This window comes from Onychostoma macrolepis, chromosome 03 (genome assembly GCF_012432095.1).
Source record: "Onychostoma macrolepis isolate SWU-2019 chromosome 03, ASM1243209v1, whole genome shotgun sequence".
NCBI classification, from domain to species: domain Eukaryota; kingdom Metazoa; phylum Chordata; class Actinopteri; order Cypriniformes; family Cyprinidae; genus Onychostoma; species Onychostoma macrolepis.
This window is the reverse complement of record NC_081157.1, coordinates 40,333,442-40,351,733: the sequence shown is the minus strand read 5'-3', so window position 1 is coordinate 40,351,733 and position 18,292 is coordinate 40,333,442. Positions and strand designations below refer to the sequence as shown.

At 39.3% G+C, this 18,292-nt stretch overlaps 1 protein-coding gene across 5 annotated transcripts; it reads right to left on the bottom strand.

The window, feature by feature from the left end:
* Positions 1 to 2,500: 2,500 nt before the first annotated feature.
* Positions 2,501 to 18,280, bottom strand: LOC131537978 (myosin phosphatase Rho-interacting protein). Of its 5 annotated transcripts, none has more exons than XM_058771727.1 (23): positions 17,817 to 18,280; positions 17,661 to 17,738; positions 17,488 to 17,553; positions 17,001 to 17,158; positions 16,335 to 16,419; positions 14,455 to 14,860; positions 13,561 to 13,654; positions 12,488 to 12,710; positions 12,267 to 12,323; positions 12,112 to 12,180; positions 11,927 to 12,016; positions 8,528 to 8,637; positions 8,327 to 8,350; positions 7,688 to 8,195; positions 5,142 to 7,574; positions 4,908 to 5,055; positions 4,319 to 4,424; positions 4,045 to 4,204; positions 3,850 to 3,957; positions 3,501 to 3,587; positions 3,142 to 3,247; positions 2,971 to 3,044; positions 2,501 to 2,883 (listed from the first exon to the last, which is right to left on the bottom strand). In XM_058771727.1, the coding sequence occupies exons 1-23, from the start codon at positions 17,937 to 17,939 to the stop codon at positions 2,812 to 2,814; spliced, it is 5,385 nt and encodes a 1,794-aa protein (XP_058627710.1). In that variant the 5' UTR covers positions 17,940 to 18,280; the 3' UTR covers positions 2,501 to 2,811. The 5 variants fall into 5 exon arrangements, with proteins under 5 accessions (XP_058627710.1, XP_058627712.1, XP_058627711.1 ...); XM_058771729.1 differs by having other exon boundaries at positions 12,488 to 12,707; XM_058771728.1 differs by having other exon boundaries at positions 14,455 to 14,857.
* Between the last annotated feature and the right edge of the window lie 12 nt (positions 18,281 to 18,292).

Below are 18,292 nucleotides of genomic sequence, written 5' to 3'. Positions count from 1 at the left end.
AAATTTAACATAATGAAGAGATCATCGTTTCAAAGCAACATGCATTATTCATAAGTAATTACTGACAAAGAAGCCGTCAGAAATTTAATTAGCAAGCGCGCACACCTGCCGCGCTCCCCTCTCCCTCTCTGTAGCTTACACACAGACCCCAGACATGAAAACACAGCTTTACTGAGACGTATTAGCTAGCAAAACATCTCAAGACTCATAAAGGATGTGAAAAGATATGGAGCCCGTATTGAATGAGGGAAACAGAGCTATCCGTCCTCACGTTCAGATGCTATCGGTTAATTGGTTTTTTTGGCTAAATGCTTTCGACGCTTTTGCCCGACTCAGAAGCACATAATGAAACGTATTAAATACCTGGGTCAAACAGGACTTCTTAAATCTCCGACAAAACTTCCGAAAATAATATAAATAGTGGGATCTCATTAACATTAAGCAGAAAAGCAGCAGGTAAAGACTTTTGCACTGGCAACTTTGTGCTGAGGAGGGCAGGTTGGTCTCCAGACGAATCACGACATCTAGTGGTTAAAAAGGCACTAGTAGGGATGCAACGATTATAGATTTTGTTGGTACGATTATAGTCTGAGGAATAATCACGGTTTCACGATTATTATGCATTTATTCATTTCACAACATAAAATCACATAAACACTCTTTAGATATTAAAGTGTTATTTATTGCTGCCTTTTGAAACAGAAATAACACAGTAACCAATAATACAGCACAAAATAATAATACTAAAAAAAAAAAAAAGTCCATCTCTCCTATTGGAATTAAAAAAGGTGACCTCTGCTCTGTAAACACCCATGTCAGTATTTCCCTTTTGAAAATAACAAATGTATTTGGTGTTTTCATTTCATTCTTTCTACATTTCTTTTGGACCTGAGGTACAGAACTTGGAAAGATGGTGAAAAATAAATTGACTTATGAATAATACTATAACAGGGATGATAAATCACAATATTAATGAAGTATTATTAATATATGACTAATATTAACTTTATTTATCCCACAGAGGACACTGTTACTAATGAGGGGAATAAACTAAACTATTATTGTAATCAACTGTCATCAATACTTATTCATTTTAATAATCTTTATTCATCTGATTTTACATAAGGCCTGAGAAAATCATGTCTATTATTTTGGTTTGTGAGATCGAGATCGAGCTGCCCACACAAACATTTAGGAGGACAGAAACGTGTTGTCAACGCTGCCCAGCGACTTTCATTAATAAAATAGCTTAGATACTGGATCGCTACATTATATTAATCAGCAAAGAGGGGGTAAAATGACTGTTTAAATAACTAAACTCAAATCTTCATTGTTTGTAGTGACGCAGATGCAGGTAGGCTAAAGCCTCGTTTATACTCGCGCCTGGCTCCGCTTCGCGAGCCTCCGCTGACTGCGCGCGCTTCACACACGCGCTCGCGCTCTCTCTCACAGCACTATTTCATCTCTAAAGCGGCAGAATGTTCGAGCTAACGAACGTCGCGTCAGGTGGTCCTTGCCTTCACGTCGTGCATTAAAATCGTTTATTGCACAGCCAGAACAGGTTGGCTAGCTGTGCATTATCCCTTATGTATTCACTCTTTAACAGCGATTTTTACGGCAATATTGATGTACCCAAATTTAAAATGGTCCCACACTATCGAATTCAGTCATTTCTGTGGTGGAAATAAAGGATCGCTGTTTGGTTCCTCTGTCATAGTTAATCTAGTAGCCTCCGTGTCTCTGATAAGCACGGCATTTTAAGCTGGTGCACCGCTAGTGTAACTTTGTTTTCGTTTTGCTCATGTTTCAACAGTTCCATTCCGTGCAACAGAAACACTCGGTGTAGCAGAGCCTTTACGATTAATTAACCGTGACGTTTTAAAGCGCGGTTAATCGTAAAACCGGTAAATCGCTGCATCCCTAGTGACTTCACGTTGATTTTAGTTTGAAGCAAATGCGAAGTAGCACATACTAAATAAATGAGCTTTTATAAGTGCTGTGAAAAGCTTGGTAAAGGAAGATACAGTGCCATTTACAGTTTAGAACTGTTTATCAGATACCTAAAGATTAAAAATAATCTGCCTTTTCAAAAAATCCTGAAGGATTCCAATAAGAATATTGTGCTAATTCGAATTTTTATTATAATTTGGAACCGTTTCAATGAGATTCTTATAGGACTTTTTTTTCATTTTTTTTTACTGGGATCCACTGGCAACCTAATTAAATCACTCTTTAATGAACATTGTCTCAGCAAACAAGTTAATGCAAAGAAAATGAACTAAATCCTTTGTACAGAAAGTCCTAGATAGGAATCTTATAGGAATGGTTCTAAAATATGATAGAAATTCTAATTAGAATTCTGTACAGTTTTCTTATTGGAATCCTTTGGGATTTTTTGACAAGGGATAAATAATGATAAAATTGCTAATCCAGTATGCAGTTTTTAAAATCTGCACATATGGGTTAAAAAGTTACACAAACAAAAACTTAAAGATTGGAAAAGCTTGACTTTATTCATAATTAGAGATAAAGCAAATCGAACTGATTCTCAATCAGGCATAAACATGTAAATATAAAACAAAGACAGTTTAAGATTTAGAGAGACAACGTCATATCAAAAATCAATTCTACTCTCTAAAGTAGTAACGAAACCATTAAAATGACTGACGTACATACACACACTCACACCTGTGACTAAAGGTATAGTTAGAATTCATTGTGTTATAAAGATATACAATTAAATAATTTAACCCACATAAGATATTAAAATGCTTATCTTTCTCTCTCTCTATCTATCACACAGACACACACTCAAATCTTTTGCGTACTGGTTAATTCAAAAAGCTTCATCCTCTCCAGAACAGTGAGTCCATCTTTAAGACTCTGAGAATGAAATGAGAGATAGTGAGAAAGCTTAAATTTTAGGGAACGTCAGTATTTTGTACCATGTAATGGCACAGATGATCCCACCTTGGATCTGACAGGCTGCGTAAGTGTAGCATGGTCCTTTGGGAAGTCTGGGTTGCTCCTGGATTTCATCAGATCTGCAACAGGCATTTACGAGTTGTGAATAAGTGCATGCTTATGCACTTAATCTGTTTGCCTTCACAGTAACATGTCTGTTCTTGTAGATTTGCTTACCATATTTTAAACTCTGTTGTCTTGCTGGCACCATCCTTAGTTTAGTGAAGTCACTTTGAGCTTTGACTTCTGAAGCAACCGGCTCAGAGTCTAGCTCTTTAAAATACTAAAAAAAATAATAATAATTTAAAATAGAAATACAGAAAAAACTAGTAACAAAAACTTTAAACTTTGAAGTGGAAGTGTATTCTCTATGTAAGCATTGGTTGAATTATCTTATTTGAAAACTGTTACAGTTAACATTTGTGAATAAAACAATATAACTTATAATAATAATAGATTACTTTTTTTTGTATTAACTGACTACAAAATTACTCAATATTCAACTATTAATTAGTTTTAATTGAAAAAGGTGTTACCGTATTTCCTGCCTGCAGTTCCAGTTTAAGTGAGTTGATCTCCTGTTTCAGACACTTAATCTCTGATTCCTTTACTCTGAGATGTACCTACAGCATCAAAGAATGAGACAGAACACATCTGTTTTTACACACGTATACTTTATAGCACCTTTGATGGAATATACTCTGACATAATCTCATCTGAGCAGTAATAAAACCCATGAAGGCTTCTTTTGTGGAAGCCGATTAAATGTACTCAACCGAGAGTGCAGATAACTTTAATCTGTGTTCAGTCAACCATCCCCTGCTAATTTTAGTAGTACAAGTCAAACTTGGGCACTTTGCCATATGAAAGGGTGTCAAGTTTTACCTCCAGCTGATACACGTCTTTCTCCTGAGAAGATAGGGAATGTTTCACCTCCCCATTCATGCGTGAATGCATAAGGGATAATTCAGCAGCCAAAAACTCATTTAATTCCTTAGAAAAATATGTGATACATATGTAAGATAAGCAGTGAAGCAATGTGTAAATATGCACATTTTTTGTGTGCACGTGCATCTGTACCTGGTTGTGAATACGAAGCTCCTGGTTCTCTCTCTGTGTTGTACTCAATGCTTCCCTTTCGGTTTCTATAGTCCGATTCAAATGAGTATTTTCCAGGAATTTCTGAGAATACTGCTCTGACAACACTTCCAGCTCCCTGTGCAATGTCTCTAGCTCCTCACTGCAGAAAATGCACAAAGAGGCATATGGTTAATATATAGTTCTGCAACCATAAATAGATTTTTGATGTTGTGGCTGACAGTTCTCAGAGTACTGACAGACATATCACACGCACTTATATTGTGCACGAAGCTGGCGGATGTCCACATTGGCTCCATTTTGCAGAGCTTTCTGTGTCTTGTCCATTTCCTCTTTATGAGCTTTCCTCATAGCCTCAATGGCTGGAAAACAACAAATAATATTTAAAAAAATGGTCAGACAGAACTGTCAAGACCAAGAAGCAGAGATGCTAGATCATCATTTATATTTATAAGCATGCAGAGAACAAATTTACATTTCTTCATTTAGCAGATGCTTTTATTCATAGTTAAATACAAGAGAGTAGCACAAATTTGGAATAAACCCCATGTACTGTATGAGTGCTTAAAGGGACAGTTCACCCAAAAATAAAAATGGTCATCGTTTTCTCAATCTCATGACTTACAAATCTGTTTGATTTCTTACGAGGAACTCGTAAGTAGTTACTTAGCAGAATGTTCAAGCCGCTCTTTTTCTCACAATAGCAGTTAATGGTGACCACAACTGTCACAGTTTCCTATTCACTTTCACAGCATTGCAAAAGATGAAGTGTGTACATTTTAAAGGTTTACAATGAAACGTATTAGCATGGTCTTGTGAATGGGAGCTTGTGTTGAGAGTAGCACCTGCAATGGTGGCATTCGTCTCTTCCTGCAGTACTCTTTCTCGCTCCTCTGTCAGTCTCTCCACCTCTTTCTGATGCTGCCTCTGCATGTCCTCAATCACTCGCTGGTGGCTGTCTTCCATAATGCTGAAACCATGCTCATACGTGGCCTAAGACACACAAAGACATGGCATACCTTCATCTTTGTGTATAATTACATGTTAATCTCACGCTGTAACAAGAAGGCTTTGCATACCTTGATGGTTTCTAGGTCAAGCTGGAAGGCTTTGACATCCTGGTTGCTAAGATCCACCCTCAAACAAGTCACCTCAGTCTCAAGCTCTCTGATTCGGTCTTGCAGAGCAGTCACAGAAATCTGCTCAGTCTCTTCACTCTCCTCTAGTTCTGAGAGAGTTGCAGACCTTGACAAGTTTTGAATGTAATATTCATGGAGATGGTTCATCTCCTCTTCATGGATTTTCTGGAGCTCTTGGAGCTTCTCCTCAAACTCCAACTGCAATTTTTCAGCTTCTTCCGTCCTCAACTGAGCATTGGTCACCGCCGAAACACGCTCCTGCTCTGCCTTTTCAACAACAACACGCTCCTCGCGCAGCTTCTCTTCGTAACGCTCCGTCTGTTCCTGGAAAAGAGTCTCCATGCTACGACACACAGCACGACACTCACACTCAGCCTGCTCTCTCTGCTTGCGTAGGGCACTCATCTCCTGCTGCAGGGCCGAACGGAGACGACAGGCCATGTATGCCAAAATGGCCTGACAAATTGCAGCCCTCAGGATGGCTGAGGGTAGTTCACCAGGAAGGTCGACCTCTCTAACATTAGACTGTAGCTGTGTTGAGAGGTTCTGCAGTGACTGGGCCTGAGCACGGAGCTCTGCCACCAGACTCTTTCTGCAAGCAAGCTGTACCTCGGAGCCCTCGAGGAGAAGATCGGTCCCCAGTTCGTCATCAATTTGTTCACTGTAAGGTGCAAGTTCTGGCGGGCTAATGTCAGCAAGTCTGGACCCCTGCTTCGAACAGTTTTCCATTTTGGTTCCAGAAGAGGAACTCTCTGGCCAAGGCAAGACATAAAAAAGGTCAGAACCCTTTTGCTCCTGTGAGGGATGAGTACAGAGAGTATGTATGAGGTATGTCATCTCTGCTCTTACACACAGTCTATGGATTGCACTTTCACTCAGCGTATTGTCTACCAGATCTTGCTCGAGAGGGTCCGAAAAGATCTGGGAGTAACTAGGTTCCACAGCCCCATTATGACTGCCTCCTTGAGCCATCCTTAGCACCTGGACATGCACCTCTGACAAATTATTAAGCAACTTTGAGCTGGGATGCTCAAGTGCAGAGGCAATCTTTTGGATAATTAGTGCCTCCAGTGACAAAACTCTGCTGGCCATCTCTAGAGCTTGATTTCTCCCTGAACTCTCGCCAGCCAACCTCCAGCTTCCAGGTTTTTCATCATCATAAAGGGAGATTTTAGTTTTGTCTGAGGTTGTATCTAAAGCTGTTCCCTGCAGGCTATGCAAAGTTTCAGTAAAACTTGGCAGACCATCCACAGAGAGTCGACCCTCTGGATTCTTGAGGGAACTGTGCGAACACCAAGAATCATTGAGTGCATGCGGTGCAGTGTGGAGTTGTTGCTGTTGCTGAAGATGCATGGTAAGCTCTCGGAGTCGCTCTTCGGTGTCACATAACTTGCGTTCTAGCGCCTGGATCACAGAGATCACTCTATGTGACTCGTCTGCCTGAGTAGTAGGTTGCATTTCTGAATCACTCTGCCCTTTCTGTCTGCATTGTTGTGGCTCAATCAATGTCTCACAGAGAACATTAGCTTCAGAAGAATGGGTTTGAGCTTCCTTAAGCCTTTGTTCCGTCTCCTCTAGACTACTGCCCAGGATGGCCATCTTAAGAAGCACTTCCTGTAGTTCTCGTTCCTTCCGGTCTAACTCTTGCTGTTGCTGCACCAACTGGGTTTGAAAGCGCTCCTCACTTACCCTCTCGCAGTCCAGCAGAGCACCTCGCAAACTCTGTATCTCCTCACAAGCTCTTTCATAATCATGCTCCATGTCATAATAAAGAGTCTCTTCAGTTTGGAGGCGTGCCTGCAGACGACAGACTTCACTGTCTGACTCTTCCTGCTGGTTTTGTAGCTCCTGGCACCTTCGCAGAAGTTCATCAGTAACGTCCCCTGTTGACCTTTTCTGCAGCTCAGCCTCTTTCTGCCTCAGACGCTCCTCTAGTTCCTTCGATCGCTGTTCCGACTGGTCGAGGCTGTCACTGAAGCTCCTCCTTTCTCGCTCCTGGCTCTCTTGCAAGAGGCGCAGGTGCCTCTGTAGCCTGACCTCTTTCAAGGCTTGTGCCTCTTCGGTTGCTTTAAGACGACCAGTTACCTCCTCCAACCGTCCACGCAGACTCTCCAGCACCTCCTCACGCTCCTTCAGAAGAGCTTCTGTCTCTTGAATCTTTAACTCTGTCTTCTGAAGACATTCCTTGCTCTCATTAAGCGCAGCTTGGAGTCGGGCCTCACTGAGTCTTAACTCCCTTTCTTGAGTCTGATTCCTCTCGTGCTCAGCCTTCAATTCTCTACGCAGGCTCTGAAGCTCCACATCCCACTGCCATTCTGTCTGCGCTGAAGATGAAGAGAAGGTGACTGGCAATGGAGATGTGGAGCGATCAACCTGTAATTAATTGTGAGACTTTGTTTACAACCATGACAAATTATTCGTAAACAGTGCAGGGGACTTAAGTATGTAGACATTGGAACACCACAACCATATGCTTGTTACCCTACCTGCTTTTCTTCTTTGGGTTTAGCTTCCAGTAGTTCACCACGGCCATCACAGTGGACATATATGGTTCCTGCATCAACCTCTAAACTGTCTGGGCTGATTGATTCTGGGGAGGTGCGACTGGACACTGCCATTAGTGATAAGTTCGGTGATATATCAGCGGAGATGATATTTAAGCTTTGCCTCTGTGGGATTCTTTTTTTCTGAAGATATTCATTCTCTGACGCCTCAGAGGCCGAACGTGTGATCTGCCCTTCAGGGGATGATGCAGGTGCAGGAGGCACCGAGCGCTCACTGTTATGGTTCCACTGCCTTCCGGATGGATCATTTGACAACTCCTCTTTCTGCTGTTTACAACTTAACTCTGCCCAATCAAAGGTTTTGTAGCGCCCCTCTCTACGGCGCTCACGAATGCGACTCCTTTGCTCTGCTTCCTGGGGAACTGTACTGCATTGGCAGGAGCTTGTACGAGCATGTGCACTAGTCATTGGCACCTTTTGAGGAATTGAACTAAGGGAAGTAAAGACGTGGCTGTGATTAAGTTATTATAAATTATATCTCTGATATTGTAGTTGTGCATGTTTTACCATACACTTCACTTAAATTAAAAAACACTCTTGATCATGAAAACACGTTCAAACCTGGGTTTTATAGCAGGATTTTTCCTTGTATAGCATGGGGAAAAAGATAAAAGGCAGAGTGAAAGTCAATCCACTAACAATTGATGCTGTTTTGTGATAAAAATACAGCAAGAAATGTATTAGGCTTTGATATCAATGTATGAAAATATGCATAGTGGATAAATATAGTTTTGGGAATGGCAGCTAGTTTTGATGATGTACCATGTGACATCAGGGGCAACAGCGGGACGAATGTTTTTCATTACTGCCTGGACCCAGTTGCGTCGTATCCCATAAGTCATTGCACAGAGGGTGAAGACTCCATCCTTTGTCTGTATGAAAAGAGTGATGATTAAATTCAATGCAACAGCAAATACATATGCTTAAAGGGATAGTTCACCCAAAAATGGAAATTCTGTCATTAATTACTTACCCTCATGTCATTCCAAACCTGTAAGACCTTTGTTCATCTTCGGAAGACAAATTAAGACACTTCTGATTAAATCTGAGAGCTTTCAGGCCCTCCATAGACAGCAACAGATCTACCACGTTCAAGGCACAGCAACGTAGTAAGGACATTGTTAAAATAGTCCATGTAACATCAGTGATTCAAGTGTAATTTTATGAAGCTATGAGAATACTTTTCGCAAGAACGTTCTGGGAAAAATGTGTATAGATAGGCCATGACACTGTTATTTATTGTGCGTTAATGATTGATCTAATTATTCTGTATTTTCGTTGTATGTGATTGATATGGAGTAGCAATTTGATGATTTCATGTTAAATTAGCAAATGAAAGATTGCTCTAATCTGTCATATATTAGGGATTTAACGGAGTGCAGTTGATCCGTGATTCGTACGGACCAGACCCTAACGTGCGGCACGCATGCGATTCGCAGATTAATTTGCCAATTTACACATTCAAGAAATTTTAAACCACAAGAAGAAGTGAAAGAGAACACAGTTCGTTACTCAAGCACTGTTCTCGCACACAGCCAAAGTGCGCACAAGCAGAGACGTGTTTCAGACAGCATGCGAATACAGAGTTGATTCCTCTTTCACGTCTCCATGGTGTAAAAAAGGTTGGAGACCTCTGCTCTGCACTATCCTATCTTAATAAAGGCAAAATGCCCCCCCCAAAAAAATTTGTAAAGACAAAAAAAATCCAGGGTGCTCAGGGAGTTCAATGAGATATCTGAAGGTGCTCTTTGGGGTCGGGAATTCAAGTAAATGTACAACAACAACAAAAAAGAAATCCAAGGCACTCTTCTTCAAAATTATTTCAAGTGCCTTGATTTTACTGACTATTTCATAATAGAAAATATAAAAGACATTGGAAGAAGCAACCCACTTGTAGCGGCACAAACAGCTTTCTTCAGGGTGTGCTTCCCAGACAAACAGTTTCCCCTTTTGTGTCTACCAATTAGAAACAGCTGAGTGACATGGTAAATTACCACATGAAGCATGCCAAAACAATCCACTAGGTGGCTGGCTGTGAATATTCACATGCAAAAAATTTTCAAGTTAAGCCCAAACATACACATACACATACATATATATATATATATATATATATATATATATATATATATACATATATATATATATATATATATATATATATACACATATATACATATATATACATATATATACATATATATATATATACATATATACATATATACATATATATATATATATATACACACACACACAGAGACAATCACAAGAAAGGACTGAAATGTATTTGTACACTGTGGCCTGTAAATTGTATATATAAAATGTTTCTCTCTGTAAAAGTCATTTTAATCGGTCACCACCCCGAATGTTCTTTTTGATCGTTTCTAAACCCTCCACCATTAGGCCTTCTGGATTACTATTGTGCACATTTTGGAAGTGTTTTGCCATAGGATAATCCAAATTGGCTTTTCTAATTGAATTTTTGTGCTCCGATACGCTGTCTCTGAGACGTCTCTTGGTCCGGCCTACATAAAAACATCCACATTTACATGATAATCTGTATACCACAAAAGTAGTGTTACAATTAATGAATGCTTTTATGTTATACATATTATTTGTCTTAAAATCACAGAATTGTTTGCATTTTTTAATGTTGGAACAATGATTGCATAACCCACATTTGTAAGTACCTTCTAACTGTCTGCGAAGCCAAGTAATCTGTTTTTTGGCAGGAAGATGACTTGGTACTAACCTATCGCGTAATGTAGGATCCCTCTTAAAGCAAATTTTTGGAGGTGCAGAAAACACTTCTCTAAGCACAGAGTCACTCTTAATAAGATTCCAATTTGAGTATATTATCCTTTTGAGGGGATTGGCCAAAGAGCTATATTTTGTAACAAAATAAGCCTGGTTTTGTTTAGAGGAACATTTTTTAGAGTAGCTCTAATCTAGGAATGGACTGGGCTTTCCTGTTAGCATTATGTACAATTTCTGTGTGATAGCCCCTTTGTGAAAAATGGTTAGACATGACTTCGGCTTGCACTTCATATTCATTGTCGGTATCGCAAATACGGAATGTTCCATGCACAGTTTTACATTCCTGTCATTGTTGTTCAAGTGATCATAAAACTGTAACAGTTCTTCATAAGAATCACTCCATATCAAGAAAATGTCATCAATGTACCTCCCCCACCATTTTATCTCGTCACTGTAGCTGTTAGAATAGACAAAATCCTTCTCCCATAAACCTAAAAAAAGGTTAGCATAGTTAGGGGCAAGGCATGCACCCACTGAATGTACATTAGGTCTTGGAAAAGGAAAACATTATTTTTAAGCGTCCATTCAGTGAGCTGAATAATAAATTCAGAGGAAGGCAAAGAGTCTATAGGTCTATTCATTAGAAAATGTTGTAAAGCTTTCAGTCCGTCATCATGAGCAATATTTGTGTACAGGGACTCTACATCTAACGTTGACTAAAATACAGTTATCTGGAATTCTCACGTCATTTAAGACCTTCATCACATGAGTAGTATCCTGTATATAGGAAGGAAGCTGTTGAGCCAGAGGCTTGATGTGGAAGTCTATAAATTGCGAGGCTGGCTCTGTGAGAGAACCATTAGACGATATGATAGGCCTGCCCGGAGGAGATTCGAGAGACTTATGAACCTTTGGAAGCACGTAGAAGGTGGGTATTCTAGGATGATGACATAGGAGAAAATCATGCTCCCTTTTTGAAATCCACCCAGTATCCTTGGCTGTGAGCAACAGTTCTTTTAATCTCTCTTTTGTGTTGTCTACTGGATTGGACAACAGCCGTTGATAATAGTCTTGATTGTTCAGTTGCCGTAAGGCTTCTTCAACACATTTATCTTTGTCCATTACCACAACAGCTCCCCCTTTGTCTGCAGGTTTTATGATTATAGACTCATTCTTTGCCAAATGATCTATGGCCAGCTTTTGGGATTTGGTCAGATTCTCCCTGATTCTTAGATTTGATGATTGAAACAGTCTCTCAATGTCAAAGTCCACCTAAATCTTAATTTGTGATCTGAAGATGAACAAAGGTCGTACAAGTTTGGAACGACATGAGAGTGAGCAATTAACAATTTTCATTTTTGGGTGAACTATCCCTTTAAAATTGAGCTAATATAGACTCACATGAATCTGAAAGCCATAGTTCCTTTGTACAGGGTAATCTGTAACATCGAAACAAGTAGACAAGTTGATCTCACCATCCACATCAGCTGCCTAAGACACAAAACACAGAAAGACCTCTTAACTGAAAATGGCAAACCAATTTTTATGATGATTCTTTATAGACAGAACATCACAAATCACTTTACCTCTTCTGCTGCAGAGTCACGATAGAATCTCAAAGTCTGGTCAGTAAGAACAAACCAGTGTTTCCGCCACTAGAGACAGAGAACATCAGACCACTTCACACAGAAAAAGTCATGAACAAGTAGACTGAGATCATGCACTCAAATCTCAAAATCACCTTTCCATCTTCTCCCAGTCTAGACATCCATCCCTTTTTGAAATTAAGGAGGTCAGGCTGAGAGGAAAAGAGCATTACTGTAGCAGTGATATGAATGATCAATTATGATTGATTTGATAAATGTCACCACATCCCATAATTTACTGGATTTAAATTTATCATCAGTTTACAGCCATAATAAAAATACACATTAGAATCATTCTTATTTGTACTGTACTTACTGCGGGAGTGGAATCAAGCGATCTACGCTCCAGCGATTTGGAGCGGAGACTACATGACATCAAATGTTGTGAGTGATCAGGAATATCATTAGGGAAAGAATCCTGAGATGTACTGACAGTTGTCTTATGGTCATTTTGTTCAGTAGAGGAAGTAGTGAAGGTTGAGGGGGGAAGCTTGGTATCCGGAAATGAACCCTCTTGTTGAACAGCTTCTTGAGATCTTCTAGAAACAAGCATGCAGACATATAAAAGACAGTGGATATCAATTTTAGATTAAACTTTGAGCTCTACAAAATCTCAAAAAATCAAAAGTTCTGAATGTAAATATAGAAAACAGAGACAGGAAAGGGTAAGACCGAAACAGAGGGTAATATGCAATACAGGCCATTTGGAATTCAGTATGCACACATTATACTGGTTTCATCAATGTCGAGAGATATATACAGAAAATACACCTAAAACTGAAATGAAATACAGAACTGTTTGAACAAACTGCAAACATTTGTTTGAGGAGCATCAATGCAGTGCTGCCAAGCATTTTAACATTTAAAGACATTATAACTTTGCCAAACATAGCATGAATATATTTGGACTAAAATGGCAAATGGGAATGCAAGCAGCCCAGTTTAATTTGATGGAGATGGGATGAAGTCTCCTGAAAGACAAGCAGAGATGAGTGCTTTTGACATGCTGTCGAAGGAATGGCAAAAACATGATGAACACTAGAGGGAGCCACAAACATGACACATAAAAACCAACTCTGTGTAATGAGAGTCAGGAGCAAAATGAATCTGTCTTACCTGTGCCGATTTCCAAACAGCCGGTGTACTTTTCTTCTTGGGCTGGGTGATTCATGTCTGAGTGTGTGTGTCATGGATGTGTGTGATTGCCTCTCCCCATTGGACTCCAAACTTCTCTCCCAAGAGAAACCTACCATATCTTCAGGATCAACCCCACATGCCCCCTGTGAACTGTGATTAGTTGGTGGAGGGAAGGGGGAGGGGCTAAGGGACATTGAGGTAGGAAACATACACCGATGTGATTCAGGTGAAGAAACAGAATCACAGTCACACCTGGAGTCAGTGTGTGCTTGTGCATCCAAAACACTTGGACTTGTCTTTTCCAGAGACGAATAGCCGCTTTCAGTACCCAATCGATTCTTAGTACCTGAGAGAGCAAAAAAAAGGGGGGCGGTCTTAAGCAGTAAGAAATACTTGTCATGCCTAGTAAAAAGTGCAATGTGCAGAATAGCACATTTCACACAAAAATTAAGTTCTGTCATTATTTACCTCCTATGACTTTCTTCCATGGAAACAAAACCTTCTAAAGAGCAGTTGCCATAATAAACTTTTAACTCAAAACTTTCAAAATTGTTTATAAAAACAGTTTTTGCTTAAAAAGGCATTTTGTCAGCTGAACAACAGCCATGTTGTTAAAAAGTGCAATTCTTTGAACACACTTGTACTTAATCTCTGACAACCTTATTTTCATTACCGTCCAAACTTGTATATGGCGATACCCTGACTAAGGTCTATGCAACTCCAGTAAATTAATAATGGTGCCTTTACGTTTTATAAATAACATTAAAGTGTTGTAAAAGTCGCCCAAATATCTGTGTAAATAAAGCTTTGGGTTAGAAACAGATTGAAATATGCCCTCGTTGTCCTTCAAATAGAAGTCAGATGTCAAATTTATAAAAGAATCATTTGAGCAGGTTTTGTAAACCTGATTGTCAGATATCACTCAAAACAATGAACTGATCACAAGTTTAACAGGTTTAGAATGATGACAGAACTTAAATGTTTATGCAAACCATTCCAAATTCTTTACAAGAAAAATGAACAATATTCTTAGCTACCACCTACCTTTATTTCCTAAGCTGACAAATCAGTAACTACTACAACCATAAACAAGTACATCCAGTTCAAGTCACAAGTCCACACACAAAGGCCAGTCTGAGGTCATACCGTCTGTGTCGGGGCAGCCCGAGGAAGAGAGAGAGGACCCAAGCTTGGTATCGAGTGAAGAAGCATTATCCCCGACTTCACCACTGTGTGACTCCTCCTCCAGCTCCTTCTCTGAGGAGAGCATCAAGACCTCCTCCACCGTGCTCACCATGCTATCTCTTCTGTCATTTCTGGTGGCCCCTTTAGTACTACTGATGCCACTTCTGCTACTGCCTTTAGTGGCACTGCTGGTACTAGAGCCAGCATTGTCGCTGATGGAAACTTTACTGCCGCTATTACTACTAGAACCGATGCTGCCTTGTCTTTTAATGCTGCAGGTGAAACTATTTCCAGAAGTGCTACTTTTCTTAGCAGCAGCACCACCACTGCTACTGCTGCTGCTGGAGGTTTGGTTTTCTGCTATCTGCTGAGAGAGAAAGAGAGAGGCAGAGAATATAGGTGAGTAAATCAGAGATTGACAGGCTGCACACAAGCACTCGGCCAGCGAAATCCAATTGGCACGGGTGGTATAGGAAAAGCCTCTCTTTCTATATACAACCTGCCTGACAAACAAGCACACGTCTTTTGCACTCTGCTCCCACTTTGCAAACTCTTCACCCTCCCCAGGGGGGATGCTCAATAATCCTGTCCAGATCACTTAGGTTAATTCTATTAAACTTCTATCTGACTAACGCTTCAAAATACACAAAAACAAACACAAAATTCATGAACACAGTATTTCATTTACATGCTGTTAATTGTTGCAGCACAGTGGAATGGCGTTTTCACACACTAGATCAATTTGCTCTGTTGTCAGCAGAAAGAATATGCAGAAGGGAGATAAAGAGGGATTAGTAAATCAACCAGACAGAAAGGTGGGCACAGCACTTAGAAATGTAATTAAAGTAAGGAATAAGGGTGGAGGAGGAGTGCATTTAAAGGAGCAGTACTCCAAAGCAGCATTCTTCTTTCAAAATTACTGTGACCATCTAAAAAAAAACCAAAAAAAAAAAACAACCCTCTTCAGGATAAAATGACAAAACTAACTAGTCTTTTTTGCACTTATTTAAGTCTACTAATCTGTAACAGATCATTTATATGATTATATTTGTAAATCAATTAGATAATAGAAACGCATCTTGGTATCATATGGTATTCTAAGTGTGGTCTGATATATTGTGATCTCCAAATCTGGACATTTAATCCATTTAACGCTGAACAATAGTACTAAATCTTGCTTTAGGTTTAGTGCATCTAAACCTTGCAGATCACAAATGAAATACTGACAAATCAGAAGACAAAAATGTGCAAACTGCAAATTACAAAAATGGAAAGGAAAAAAACTGAGAAAATAAATATACTAAAAAGTATTTTAAATACATTTATTTCATGCCAAGTATACTAAAAACACATTTACTTATTTATGTGCTTAATAAAAAATACCCTGAAAATGTGCTTTTGGTACTAAACTGCTATACCTAATTACTAAATTGGAACAACTAAATTGGAGCTATTGCAAGTATACTTTAGGTACACTTTAAATATCTTGCATTTAAAGACTGATATTATTCAAAGATCATACAATCCTCATCAATAGTGACATTAAAGTAGACATTAATAGTAGAATTCCAAATTAAGTTTAATTACAATTTTTATATCAGTAAGTCTCAAGTGATATGTTAGTAAATACGTTAATAAATTTGAACTATACTTAGTATGAAATAAATATATATATACACACACACATACACACATTTTTTACTAAGGATATTACATTAAATGTTTCATTTATTCATACTTTACCAAAGGAAATATGCTGCAAAGATATTAGACAGGATACTGGCATTGCCTGTCACAGCACATGATTGTATGAAATAGCATTAAATATGAACAAGACTCACTTGCGGTGGGTGGGCTGGATCCTTCCCCTTCTTCTTCTGATTTGATTTAGCAGCTTTGGGGTAAACAATCAGATTTTCTTGCCACCTAAACGAAACAAACAACCTTAAATTTAAACACGCGGCAGACCCCAACAATGACCCAGGCTGAAAATTGCACGCATATGCAAACTCAAACAAGCTTCCAGATTTCTCTTACTTCTGCTTTCTGGACATCACGCTTCAAGACTAAAAACCACCAGTTGCAAGGAAACAGAGAATTGCAAGCAATAAAAGAACAACCCTGAACAATCCCAAAAGAAACAGTTCTAAAGCTGGTGTTCTCAACACAGACAGAAACACACACATACACACACTAATCCAAGACTCCTTGACACCTTTTATTACACTCTTAAGGGATTAGATCAACCTTGCTGAGATTTAGTGACTTATAACACTTAAGTAGAAACAGAGGGATGAGACTCAAGACAGAGAGAAAGAGAAGATTTCAGCTAAACTATTGAACAGAGCTCAGATTTTGGCACAAAACAACTTGACTCCACCTCTTTTGTTCCATTACATCACAATATATGATTGTATAATGCATATCAATTGGGATAAAAAACAACTAGTGACAAAGTAGGAGTTATGTGTGGCCAAGTTCACACCACTGGTCAGTGAGTGCATTACCTACTGATGCTGAAGCTGTCTGTGCTCTCTGTTCGGATGTAGTAGTCTCTGTCAGAGAAGCACAACCTCAGGCAGTTCTGGAAGCCAGTTTGAGATGAAGCGTGAAGAACCTCACAGCATTGGGACATATTTACAATTCCTTGGGGCAATGTACCTGGCTAGATGAAAACAGTCGCTCGGTCATTGCACAGAGGAGGTAAGATTTTAATAATCATACATTTTAGATACACAATCCAAAGGTCAATGGAAAATCCTAGTGGGTTTTTGTCAACCAAAACAAGGTGAAGGTTATTGTAGGCCAGCCCGGAAGTTATTCTTCAAATACACTATTAATGATAATGCTAAATAGAGATCAGTATGAAGAGAGTCAAAACAAACACATTTCTGGTCTGGTGTCAATGATTTGGGATACTTAAGCTTGGGGTAGTCCATTACATAAGACAAAAAAGGTTAGGAAACACTGCATGAAAAACAGGTAAAACCTCACCATCTCATCCAGAGAGTATCTTAGAAGCCCATGCTCGTAAAGCACAAAATATCTCCTCTGCCATTTCTATAACAGAGATGGCAAAGAAAGATCAAGGCTAGAGTTAAAACATAGTTACATATCAATGGCCTGTATCTGATGGAAAGGATCTCTGGAAATGCTATTGTCATCACCCGTTTCCTGAGGCCACAAATGTTAAAGTCAGTGTCCTCTGGGGCCAGGAGGAGCCAGCCCACCTGAAGAGGCTTAGTCTGAGACAGAGAAAGATAAATAAATAAAATAACATAAAGGTCAAAGTCAATTAAAAAGTTAAGAAATTATATCCTCACCTGAAACAGGTCTGCTTCCCTGAGTTTGTGCGAATCCACGGTTTTGAAGCAGTTTTGACATTTACTTTTATTGAAGATGTTGGCCTGAAAGCGATGACACCGATTCTCGCGTGCAGAAAACATCGTTTTTTAGTAAAGTAAAATGGCTAAATAACTAATTTCAAGTGACGATTGTGTGTTTACTTTCTTAAAAACAGTAAGGTAGGTTCTCGATGTCTTCGTTTATTAATGGTGTCCGTGGCGTTCATGTGTTTTATCTTCCTGTCTTTCAGTCCTTTCAATCATTTCACTGATTGTTACAGATTTGTGGAGTCTTAAATAGAGGGACACCTGAGTGATACACGGGTCTAAATACGATATTAACACATGATAGAGAGTTCAGCTCTTCTTAAAAGAAACGCCGAGACAAACTACTGAGCGAGCGTGGTTTTCAGCAGCGTCCCCCAGCTGTACTGCTAACTAGTGCTTTCTTGGTA

Coding starts and splice junctions, on each gene's coding strand:
- LOC131537978 (XM_058771727.1), bottom strand. CDS start 17,939: ATGTTTTCTGCACGCGAGAATCGGTGTCATCGCTTTCAGGCCAACATC. Junction 17,159..17,487: donor GATACTCTCTGGATGAGATG/GTGAGGTTTTAC, acceptor GTTTTCATCTAG/CCAGGTACATTGCCCCAAGG. Junction 5,056..5,141: donor TTGACCTAGAAACCATCAAG/GTATGCAAAGCC, acceptor TGTGTGTCTTAG/GCCACGTATGAGCATGGTTT.